The sequence below is a fragment of the Oncorhynchus clarkii genome, chromosome 1, assembly GCF_045791955.1.
Source record: "Oncorhynchus clarkii lewisi isolate Uvic-CL-2024 chromosome 1, UVic_Ocla_1.0, whole genome shotgun sequence".
Classification (NCBI taxonomy): Eukaryota; Metazoa; Chordata; class Actinopteri; order Salmoniformes; family Salmonidae; genus Oncorhynchus; species Oncorhynchus clarkii.
The window spans coordinates 76,057,254-76,069,357 of record NC_092147.1 but is presented as its reverse complement, the minus strand read 5'-3'; the positions used below and the strand labels follow the sequence as shown (position 1 = coordinate 76,069,357).

The following is a 12,104-nucleotide window of genomic DNA, read 5'->3' as shown; positions in this document are numbered from 1 at the left end:
CTTGAACAAAACAATCAATGATGACTATCAATTTATAGTGTAATATCTACAACGCCTAAAATGTTGCAAGATTCCAAAATAAATGTTAATAACTCTTACATGAAGGCTGTTCAGGACTTCTGGTAATTTCCCATTATGAACACAAGAGGGCTCCAAAACACAATTAAGTCAGTACTTTTTAGAATAAAGTTACCTTTGTTTTTTGGGGGCAAAGCCAATATGTCTGTTTACAAAGGAAGCCTAATTCTGAAATTGCACCCAATTATTGCCAAGCGCTGATCTGATTGATAAAAAGATCAAATAGTGGGGGAAAAATATTAGAATTGGGGTGTCTGTGTAAATGCAGCCATTTTAATCTGTGATGATGATTAATTACACAGGGAAATTTAACAAAAATGGACAACATACTTTATTGCTTATAAAAACCTATCCAGAATTAAGAAAATTCACATTTACAAAATGTCATTTGGTAAAACAGAGAACATCTACATATGGGAAAAAAAAGTCCCTTTTGTTAAAAAGACTCCCATGATCACATGGAAGCAATCTAACACAAGCACACAAAATTGTTAAACTACATAAAAGACCTAGACCATCAGATGTGTAAATGGGAGTTAAAGGCCTGAATGAGTCCTTTAATTTGATCTTGTAATGTATGACATATAGCTCAAGTAAAGCATTCATCAGCTGTAAAGATATCCTCATTCAACAATTATATTGTCAATCGGCAGACACTCTTGCACAGAGCAATTAGGGTTAAGTGCTTTGCTCAAGGGCACGTAAGATTTTTCACCTAGCAAGGTTGGGGAGTCGAACACTTGACCCTTCAATTACTGGCCCAATGTTCTTAACCGCTAGGCTACCTGCCATAGATGGCTCTGTAACGCACCCCATTCTGGTATGAGGACAGCAATGGAGGGGGAATGAGCAGGGCATCATTGGACAGGATGAAGGTAAAGCAAGCTCAATGTGTGTAGGCACTGGCAGTTATCTAGCTTGCAGCAAACACCGCTGCTGAAAACGCTTTCAGAAGGCTTGGAGTAATGTTTCAGGAAGTCTGCTCATTCTGTGGCCAGAGGTCACTTGGATGTGGGCTGGGTGTCTTGTTGAGGTGTAAAGGCTGAGCAGAGGAGACAAGTTGGGCATCAAGACCTCCTGTACAGTTGTAATTGTATCTTTTCTACATAAAGTGCCTCCGGGCAGCCCGATCAGACAGCATTGTATTTAATATCTAACAAGAGCAGAGTGGAACAGCTCAGCACATTTTCAAGCTAAAATTAGAAAAGGCGCCGACTGGGTTTGCGTTTGTGAATGTGTTTAGAAAAACAGATCATCATCAAGATAAGACAGTAAAAAATTATTCAAGACATTATAGGTGAATACAATCTCTCAATCAAAACTTTCACCATGCAGGCAGATAACCAGGTCTAGTGATGTGATCACAGCACGATCCCGGCTATAGGTTGATGGGATGTGAGCGCTATGATCAGATCTCACCTGTGGTTCAAGTGGCCCATGCTGCTCTGGATGTCTCCCTGTCGGTCTGGGTGAGAGACACCGGGCTCTGGATGTCTCCCTGTCTGTCTGGGTGAGAGACACCGGGCTCTGTGTCTCCACTGCTGCACTTGCCCAAGCTTCCTTGGCTGGAGTCAACACAACAGTAAAATAATCCAACTCAGCTACTCTTGAGTCAACAAGCTAACAACTAATACTTCACTTAGGGGTCATCTAAGACTGATCAAAATAAAGCATGTCATCTACACACACATTGCGTCAATAGTTGTTTCCCTTAAGTTTTGTCTACATGACCGATACGCAACACTAGTTGGCATGATGCAGTACACATTGTGGAATGACAAGTATGTATGACAAGTTGTGAGACACATGACTGCTAGAAAAGACAAGGCATGATGGACAATAGGACAGAGGTTCAGCTGTGCACTTTTGGTTTTGACCGGCTGCAGACTGATTCTAATGGTTTAAAAGGTACACTCCGCTAGATGACTGCCACGAGCAGCACCACAGATATTGAGATGAGCAAGATGCAATACTTTGCGCCCAACACAGTATCTGCACGGGTTCGCTTCACTCTGTTACAGCATTGTAGGTAGAGAATTTAAAATGTAAAAAAGAGAAGTTGAGGCTCACACTTTATGGAAATTGACCCACCATGCAGTTTACTGTCTGCATCTACTGAGTCTACCTTTAAAATAGAGCTGCATTTCTCATGTTTAGCTGAGGTAAGGGACAATGGTGGTGCCAGTTGAAAGCCTGTCACATAACAGTGCCGAAATCCTGTTGTTTCAGATTGAGCTCTAGGGCGAGGTCTTATATCGGAGCCATTGCAGCTGCACTGACGTGGTAAACTCCTCCTCCCCCAGTCTGATATGCTACCATTCTACTCATGAAACGCTGAAGGCTAGAGAACACACCTTTTAAACCTGTGCGGCGACTTAAATTGTTGTTTTTGGATCATTGAGGTATGATGTATTGACCCAGGAATCTACCTGGGTTTATTGGTTAAGACTGTTGCCGGGAAAGAGGAAAACATTCACTGTGTCTGAGGCAAACCATACAAAAATGTATCTAATTACAAAAACAAAGAGAAACCCAGGGTGTATTTTTAAGTCCGACTGCAATCCTGTGAGAGAAGGCACATAAGAGTCTTGAGTTGAATAAGGCGGATTAATGTCCACTGTGCAGGCTCTGCAGAGGTATCCCATCTCCACAGACTGACAGAACAGTCCAAAGATAACAAGCCACGGGTATAGACGTATTCTTGTCCCTTGCCATACCTCAGAGAGAGATCAGAGATAGGGAGGAATGTATGGTGGATAGTCCCAGTACTGTCCTCTGTAGGCCTATGCATTTCACACCACTCAGTAGTAGTTAAACTTGACCTTCTCAATGTCACCGATCAGTGTCCGAGCAAAGAAGATGCCCATCATCTGAGAAGTGAAGAATTCACAGCATTAGTTTAGAACACAGGTAGTCTGTCATTTACACGTGGATATACTTATATTTACCTGGAGTACAGATATAACGATGAATACTCCAGCTATTATGTAGATATTCCGAGGCAGCCACTCCTCCAAGGCTGGGATGCAGCCCTTGACGTAAATGGCGTTACTCCAGACCCCCTGCAACAGGAAATGACAGCTATATAGAATGCTCTTCCATACCTTCGTATATACCGGCTTACTCAAATCACCTTAGTACAACCATTGGTGCACTTAATGCATCTTATAAAGGCTAGATCCAACAGATTGCTTTTTCAAATACTAAAGATTTAACACCAAGTGTGTGTTGTCAAGAAGTTTCCAGAATTTGAACAAAAAAAGTACTTCCTGCTATTGTGTAGCCTTCATCCATGACAGCCTATGTATGAAAAAATCTTAGTGAAATTGATAGAGCACCATAAAGGGCAGAGGAAAGGTCAAGGTTGGCAAATATTTGGTTCTTCTGCAATGAATTGAGTCATCTATGATGAAAAGCAAAACTCAGCTCTTCCATGTTCAGCATAAAAATAAACATTTATCTATGCGCATCTGCAGTGTCTAAGACGTCCTTCCTGTTCAACAAAGAAGACAAATAAGTCTGCCTTGAAACCTTGTTGTAAACCCCTGTATGGTTCTTCCGTCTCCCAAACTAATAACAATGAAGACAAATAGTTCATTCTAAGCCAGGGGACCAGAACCAATGTAAAACAGGGTGAATGTGAAAAACACCAATTTAAACCCCAACTTGGAGAGCGACCACTGAAACACTAGGCCAAAATATAGATGAAGAATAATTTATTTTCAGCCTGCCGCTCTCCGTAGTGACAGAGATTCACAGGGGCAGAAGGGAGCCAACCACGACATGTGTTTATCCCATTTGGGTAATGGGGAGAAAAGACACCGTCAATACAGAGTTTAAATGACCTGCCACTAAAGCCTGTATCATCTACCCTTAAGAAATGGAAGTTCTCTTTCTGCACTGAAATTGCCCCTTAAACATTTACTCACAATAAAATATATGTTTTCCTTTCACAGCAGTAGTTTTAATACAGCTAGTACAGAAGCAGATTGTCGCAAACAGTAGACATGGGTGCATATATTGGTGATATAAAGACAGTTTGGGATATTTAACACTAGTTAGCAATTGCGGTAACGCTAGTTGGAAACTTCCTTCAAACTGAACGCAGAGACAAACATTTTATCCACGAGTTCATCTGACTCTGGGGAAGTAGATAAAGGGCTTCATTGCCAAAACCCTGAAGTATCCCTTTAAATGCAGTATGATATAATGACGAGAAAAAGCTTTGGATAAAAGCATCTACTAAATAGCACATTATGAACACATGTATGTGATGTGTGCGCTGGATAGGGTCTTACCTTTGGACCTTTACGGACATCATATCCACACTGGGTGTTTAAAACGGTGTCCTGAGGAGAGAAACAGTTCGATTTAGTACCGGCAGTGTCAAGGACTAATAAGAAGCATACCTAAAAATGAGTATGACAGTGGGAGTTGTAACACGAGAACAGAGTGACTTATTCAGAGGAGACGAATACTGACGGAGCAATGACACCAATGGCGCATTTCCATTACGGATTTGACCAGTGTTTCACCCAAAATAAATCAGGCTTTTCAGTTTCACCCTACGCAGCAGCACAGCACCTGGTGTCACACTTGGGGCCAAAGCCCAGGCCACTGGTACTTTTCAGCTTTAATTTACATAATGGCTAATTGAACTTTAACACCATCTCACAAAGCAGCTGTTTTGATTATGCAGAGGTTGTTGATTCTGCTCTTCACAAGTCATCACGGTCAGCCCTAGCTATACAAACACATTTTCCCTAGTATAACATAAGGGTGTATACACTAGTGTAACAGTGGAAAAGCAGCACAAAAGAGACGGGCAGAGTACTTACTGCAGGGTCACTGAGGCAGCAGGAGAAGGGCACTCCACACCTCTCTCTGCTGGGGTTGTTGACGGTGCAGTTGAAGTAAAGATTCAGGTTCCAGTCATCAGGCTCCTTGGCTCCGCAGCAGTGGTTCTAGGACAGACAGTAGAGGGGAGTTTGAGTCAGAAATGGTTCTAAATAACCAAACACACTGAAGCATCTTCATACCACACATCTGACAGTGTAGGACTGAGCATACAGTACATATACATTAGGAGGACAACAGTTCAGGTCTCATCAGGTCCCCAGAGAAAAACAGGCCATTGCAGCGAGACTTGTGAAAACAAGCACACTAACACTGGAATGTATGAACAATCTCTGAGCGGTTAGGAGGAAAGGAAACAATGTGACAGAAAGGATAAGAGAGACAGCATGAAACAAAACAGCAGCAAGACATTATCAGGGAGGGGAAAGAGGCACTGGTCACCTTGTGTCTCACAATCCCTTTCTCTGCCTCTATATCCCATTACCCACAGCCAGACCTTGCATAGCTCTCCCTCTCTCCTACCATCTTTTGCAGGGAGTCGATGAGGTTCTGCAGGTCGATGTCCTCCCTGTAGGCCTTGACGTTGGACAGGAAGAAGTCATTGATCCACTCCCTGACGTTGTCCTGAAAGACGAACGCCAGCACGGCTGCCGTCAGCTCCAGGAAGAAGATTAACCCGATGACCCCTGAGAACTGAAGGACAGAAACAAGCCATTTACCCGTGGTGAGAGACTAATAGAGGGGCATCCGAGTCAGACACAAAGACAGGACAGTCGTGTTCGTGGTAGCACAAGTAGACAAAAAAATAAAATAAAAATTGCACACCCTTATCAATAGAGTAGTGTTATCACAATACCAAAATGTTACTAATGATTCGATACCAGGCCAAGAATAGCGATACCACAGAGGAAAACAATTCTGAGTGACCTAGCACCCGGTTCATCCCGTCCGTGATACTTGTTCCCGTTTTCTAAACGTTATGCGCATGTGCTACATCAACAACCTTTCACTGATATTCACACTCCCACCCACTCAACACATATAGTATTCAACATCACACTAACATAATACTGGATAGAACAGCTGATTTTCTCACATTTCCAAGGGCCTACCTGTGTTTTGGCTGGAGGAATACACATGCATAATGATCTGCATATCATTGTGGCAATAAGGGGGAAAACGCGGCATGAAACCTTTACCTCTTCATTAAAAACAGACGGATGCCCCCTCCGTCTCCCACACACTAAGCCTACCTGTTAAATTCTCTAGCAACAGCTGTGGTGAACATTGGCATGCTGACTGCAGGCAATTGCACAAAATTGTGCACAAAATTTGAGAAATAAGGTTTTTGTGCGTATAGAAAGTTTCTGGGATGTTGTGTTTATATTTTTGTTCAGTGTATTTCAAATATGCATTAAATCGAGCAGAAAATTAAAAAAGGTCGCTCCGGTAATACGGGCAATGGTTTATTGCCATTTGAGTTAGAGAAAATAATTTCTCTGCTAGTATGCCTGTCACTAAGCTGTATTTGTCCTCTGGCACTCAAAGGCTGCTTGACAGTGAACTTGCACAGCCTACCCAGACTGGCCTGTGCTTTATGAAATGATACATTGTATCAACTTTGCTCGCACTGCTCCAATGTAACAGAAGACTCATCAGGGTGTGCATCCCCACTCTCCATCACAGCTAAATTCTATTTTAAAAACTGATTGCGGAATAGATGCGCAGACAGAACGGACTGAGAGAAGCAGGTGAGTGGTGGCTGGAAGGGGATGTGGCTGCCGGCTGGCTGATTACAGCTCCCACACCTGATATATGCATGAAAGTGAAGTGGATATTACTGGACTGGGGCATTCAAGAGACTAGCGTTGCTTAAAAAAAATCCAACTGAATTTATAAAACACTTAACATTTTATAACAGGCGCCAGCAGATTCTTTAGATTGGTAGGGCTGAAAAATGTGGTACTGTCACATGAAACTTTACTACGGTTTTCTTAAGAGTTGGTATCGTGATATTTTGATACTGTAATATTTACGTGCAACACTACAATGCAGGATGTGGTGAATGAAGGAATCCCTTATTCATAGATTTCCACTCATTAAGATAGACACCCCTTGTTAGTCATAGGATGTGGAATCAACTGTGGAGCATGTCTGACTCATGGAGCACAAGCTGGGCCAACAGAGGTGCATGTTTGTAAGGGCAGCTGAAATATATTTACCAGTATGCTATGAGACACAGAGAAAAAGGATTGTTGAAGGGGTGCGGTACTCACAAATTTGAGGAGGCAAATGTTCTCCCTGAGTGCACCTACACATCCTGCAAAGCCCAGGATGAAGGTGATTGCTCCCACAGCCAGCACCAGCCACACAGGGTCAAAGCCATGCAGCCGTGTCACCTGGGTCAGGTCCAACAGCACACCCTATAGGTGAGAGAGCAGTCAAGTTAAAGGCCTAGTGCAGTCAAAGACGATATTTCTAAAATATAGCTATAGCCACACAATGAGGTTGGAATAATACTGTGGTATTGCAAAAATGATAATGCTCTTTAAGTCCAAGAGCTGTTTGAAAAGACTGCCTGTTTTGGTGAGATGGAGGTTTGGCCTTCAACGGTGACATCATCAGGGGGTCAATTAGTTAGACCAATAAGTTCCAAAACATCTTACAATAACAGCTAGTTTTCCCCACTCCCAAAACAGCCCTAACAAAATTATTACTCTTTGCTAACAAGCTGGTGTCTAACCCGGGCGACAAGCTCCCTAACCCGGGCGACGCTAGGCCAATTGTGCATCACCCCACTGACCTCCCGGTCGCGGCCGGTTACGACAGAGCCTGGGCGCGAACCCAGAGTCTCTGGTGGCACAGCAGTACAGCACCCCCCACTGCGCCACCCGGGAGGCTGGTTTCTTTTTTACCATTTGAATTGAAAAACAATCCCAGTAAGGTACTTAATTGGTACCCAGAAAGGATTTGTTAGAGATAAAACAGCTGCATCAGACCTTTAACAGTTGAGCCAACAGACCACCAGGCTATTGTGTATGGCGACACAGGACCGAAGTCTGGTCAGTTATTTGAAATCTATTTTGCTACTTTTTTTCCGGTGAGCTCAATTTGCATATTGCAGTTTCTCTAGATATAAATCATATCAAGCCTTTACTGTGCGATGTAGTAGGGAGTAATGGTTTCCAACAAGCCAATATCCTATATAGCTTTGTGCAGAAAATGTTGTAATTAACTACAATCCACCTACTTGTCCAGTTTCTCTTTTAGGACTGCTAAATTAGGTTAGAATGTGCGAGGGGGTAGAGAGCAGTTGCTTCACAAGGTCTCTCTACCTGAAAATACATGGTTGGTATCCAGCAGTGACAAGTTTGCCTTATTTACTTTAAAGAACTAAAACAATATTGATTTTGTCAAACAGCATAGGCAGCAGCTCTACAGAGATTAGATGACCAACAAGTGTAATATACACAATTGAAATATTGTATTAAAGTGAATAAATCGTTAATAAGTGATAAGCAGTAATGGGCAGTCACTAACATCATTGGAATTTTATTAATTGTTTTATTCTGTGTTGGGACAGCATTCAACACAATGCATTTAATGTTAACTTTTTTTCAATAGAAACTGAAAACAGATTTTTAATAATCAAAGTGAAACAGGCCTAAAAAAAAGCACTAATCGCTCAGCACTAAACACTGATGACACAGAGACTGATATCATTTCAAGAATAGCATCAACATGCAGGCATTACTTCAAACATTGAATAAATCACGGCGTACCTGTGATTAAAAGCTGCTGTGTTACCTAGTAAAATTAATAGGTCCAATACGCATTGGAATAACCTCTAATGTAGTCAAGCGGTTTGACCCTAGACAACAGACATTTACATTAAAATGCCTTATCAGCTAAAGTTAAGCCATGTGTAACAAGAGGGGAAATTAAACTTGATAATTGTGAAGCTTTCAAAAGCTGTGAAGAGAAGTGACTGGATAATCCTGGCTTAAGTATTATACAGCCAATCAGTCTGTGTGTTTAAGGTCAATCTCAAACACAATTATACAAACAGTCATTTGTCTCTGTCCAGTGGTGAAACATTCACAGGGCCATGGGAGAAGCTGCTAACTCACCTTCTCACTCCAGGCCCAGAACCCAATGGCAATGAATGCTGCTCCAGCCAGCTGAGGAAAGAAGCATAGAAACTATTTTTTCTGGTATGTTCATTTACTTACATCAGGTGTGTTTACTTGTATTTAACCAGGGCATTAGGTAGACCTCTGTACTAAAGAACATTGAAGCATAGATATAGATATAGATATATATATATATATATATATTAAAAAAATAGAATCCTGCTGACCACAAACACTGACAACCGCTTTAATTACAAAGGGGGAGCAACATAATTAATACATTTTTTAAAACAGGATGAGCAGTCACAAATGGTTACCACACCCCCTTCCCTATCAAGAGACGAAGTAACACTTAACCAGAAAACAAACTGAAACATTTCTACATTTCCTGTTGACACCAAGAGAGGAAACTAGCACCCATCAGACTGAGTCCTGTTCACTCTAAAGCAGGATGTATGGGCTCTCAATGTTCATTCTCAACTCGATGTTGGCAGGGAATTGATAGACATGTGTAAAGTGACAGCACAAAGCAATATTTTGCACTATTCTTTAATTGACAAAATAAACCAAAGCAGTGGCTGTTACCAGTGGAGGATTTTATCAGAGGGAGAGGCTATGGAAAAAGTACTGTGTAGATAGACAGTGGCACCGGGTCAGCCTGCAGAGGCTGCCATCTGGCCTCCAAGGCAGATAATGGTTGAAGTGAATCAATGTGTTTCCTACATGGGATTCCTAGAAATTCTTGCATGAAAAGAAAACAATGGGCACCACCCTATTGTTGCAGTATTCTAGTATCTGATTTAGGTACTGCTCATGGCCAACAGTATATTCATAGCTACATTCATTGCTTAGCACCAAATGAGACAAGGGGGTGTCATAGTATTTGTATGCCTATATTCAAAAGAGGAAAGAGGTCTGCCTAAAAAAGACGCAGGAGTCTACGAGCCAGAATGTTGAATACAATTATATTTACACTTACTTAACCGGTTGTCTGTGCTTTTGACGGTAGGTGGTAGAGATAAGGTATCTACAGGAAAGTGTTGTTAACTCAACTTTTTGCAGTGCCGGTAGTATCTGCCACTTGGCTTTTTAATCTCCTGACACATTGAACAATATGTAACCAATAGCCCGAATTTAACCGAACGAAGCACGTTTCCTCACAATCAGCTTGAAGTGTTTGTGAAGTTTGCCAGCTAATTGGGATGGGACAGGTTCGGTCTGTGGTTCAGCCATATTGTGCATGTGTTTGTTTTGTCAGTATTGAAAACACAACCAGAAATACAAGCCAGCGTACTCAGTCTGGTTGATAACACTTTCCTGTGGATATTTTGTCTCAGATTACTTCAGACAACAGAGAAAAGCAGCAGACAATAGGTAAAGTAAGTTGAAGTGAAGTTTGTTCCAACATTCTGACTTGTAATAGGACTGTTCGGGAATGCTGAGCCTACATGTTAGAGATGAGTAAGTATCACACTCTCTCGGGTTCTAAAGAGAGGCATTTTGCCTGCCTTAAAGGTTTACTGGGCTACCGCTAGTGCTACTTACCCAAAATATTATGTTGTAGCTAAACATGAGGTACTTGTAGCAGCAGCTGACCTCTTCATTTTCATAACGATAGTAGTGCATCTTTGCCCCTGTGTTGAGAGACGAGACATAACATTTAGCTAGGTGGCACGGATATAACAGGATGTGAAAGGTTTACCTAGTTAGCTAGTGTATAATCCAGCTGTATATCCATAAAGGTCAGCAACATACATGTTTAGTTAGCGCAACTGAAACACATAATGGTAAGTTAGCTACAACTGATTAGACAAGACCCAAGCTAGCTTTTAAAACTTATTTGGCCAGCTAACTAGCTAAACGTTAACTAGATTGAAAATGCTAAACTAATGTTAAACGTTAGTCTTTACCTGGCTACCACGTTAGTCGGTCAAGACAAACAATTTATACTGCGGCTAACTATCACTAGATAACATGGTAGCTACATGTAAACACAGCTAACTTAGCAAGATAGCTAACGTTACTAGGCATGGTGGCTTCCCGGGACATAATGTGATTAATTGGGAAGTTAAACACATATGCCATTCAATAATTATGCCGCTAAGTCTCTAATGTTCCCTTGCTAGATGCTAACGGTAATTAATTTAGCTAGATAACGTTAAGTTAGCTAGCCATTGACTAGGAGTCAGCTAACGGTGACGATATATATATATTTTTTATAACTACTGTAGCTAGCTCGTTACATTTAATCCATTCGTAATACGTATTTTCTCCGTCGCTATCTCAACACTCACCGCTTTGTTGGCTTGGCTGAGTTTTAAAAACTCTTTGGAGACTTTATTCTCGACTTCCCGAAAGGGCAGGAAGCCACGCCCAATTTGTCCGGGTGTGGCCTGCTCCCCTTACTGGATGTGTCGAAAAAATGTCTCCTAAGACTTTTTGTAACAATGACTAACACATTTTTATTTTATTTAACTTGGCAAGTCAGTTAAGAACAAATTCTTATTTACAGTGACGGCCTATCGGGGAACAGTGGGTTAACTGCCTTGTTCAGGGGCAGAACGACAGATTTTTACCTTGTCAGCTCAATGATTGATCCAGCAACCAATCAAACAATCAAATGTATTTATAAAGCCCTTCTTACATCAGCTGATGTCACAAAGTGCTGTATAGAAACCCAGCCTAAAACCCCAAACAAGGCAGGTGTAGAAGCACGGTGGCTGGGAAAAACTCCATAGAAAGGCCAGAACCTAGGAAGAAACCTAGAGAGGAACCAGGCTATGAGGGGTGGCCAGTCCTCTTCTGGCTGTGCAGGGTGGAGATTATAACAGAACATGGCCAGCAGGGAGAGAGAGAGAGAGAGAGAGAGCAAGAGAGAGAGAGAGAGAGTACTTAAAGGCAGGAGAAATACTCCAGATATTACAGACTAACCCTGGCCCCCTGACACAAACTATTGCAGCATAAATACTGGAGCCTGAGACAGGAGGGGTCGGGAGACACTGTGGCCCAGTCCGACGATACCCCCGGACAGGGCCA

General features: G+C 42.0%; 1 protein-coding gene across 2 annotated transcripts; it reads right to left on the bottom strand.

Moving 5' to 3' along the window:
• Positions 1 to 385: 385 nt before the first annotated feature.
• On the bottom strand, positions 386 to 11,481 carry LOC139412597 (tetraspanin 14). Of its 2 annotated transcripts, XR_011634716.1 has the most exons (10): positions 11,363 to 11,448; positions 10,614 to 10,702; positions 9,066 to 9,116; positions 7,212 to 7,358; positions 5,458 to 5,628; positions 4,917 to 5,042; positions 4,377 to 4,427; positions 3,027 to 3,140; positions 1,559 to 2,948; positions 386 to 1,518 (listed from the first exon to the last, which is right to left on the bottom strand). XR_011634716.1 is itself a non-coding variant. In XM_071159303.1 (9 exons), the coding sequence occupies exons 2-9, from the start codon at positions 10,692 to 10,694 to the stop codon at positions 2,880 to 2,882; spliced, it is 810 nt and encodes a 269-aa protein (XP_071015404.1). In that variant the 5' UTR covers positions 10,695 to 10,702; positions 11,363 to 11,481; the 3' UTR covers positions 386 to 2,879. The 2 variants fall into 2 exon arrangements, 1 of the variants encoding a protein (XP_071015404.1); XM_071159303.1 differs by having other exon boundaries at positions 386 to 2,948; positions 11,363 to 11,481.
• Positions 11,482 to 12,104: the final 623 nt, after the last annotated feature.

Coding starts and splice junctions, on each gene's coding strand:
- LOC139412597 (XM_071159303.1), bottom strand. CDS start 10,694: ATGCACTACTATCGTTATGAAAATGAAGAGGTCAGCTGCTGCTACAAG. Junction 9,117..10,613: donor GCTACAACATAATATTTTGG/GTAAGTAGCACT, acceptor TTCTTTCCTCAG/CTGGCTGGAGCAGCATTCAT. Junction 5,043..5,457: donor TCGACTCCCTGCAAAAGATG/GTAGGAGAGAGG, acceptor TGTCTGTCCTAG/AACCACTGCTGCGGAGCCAA.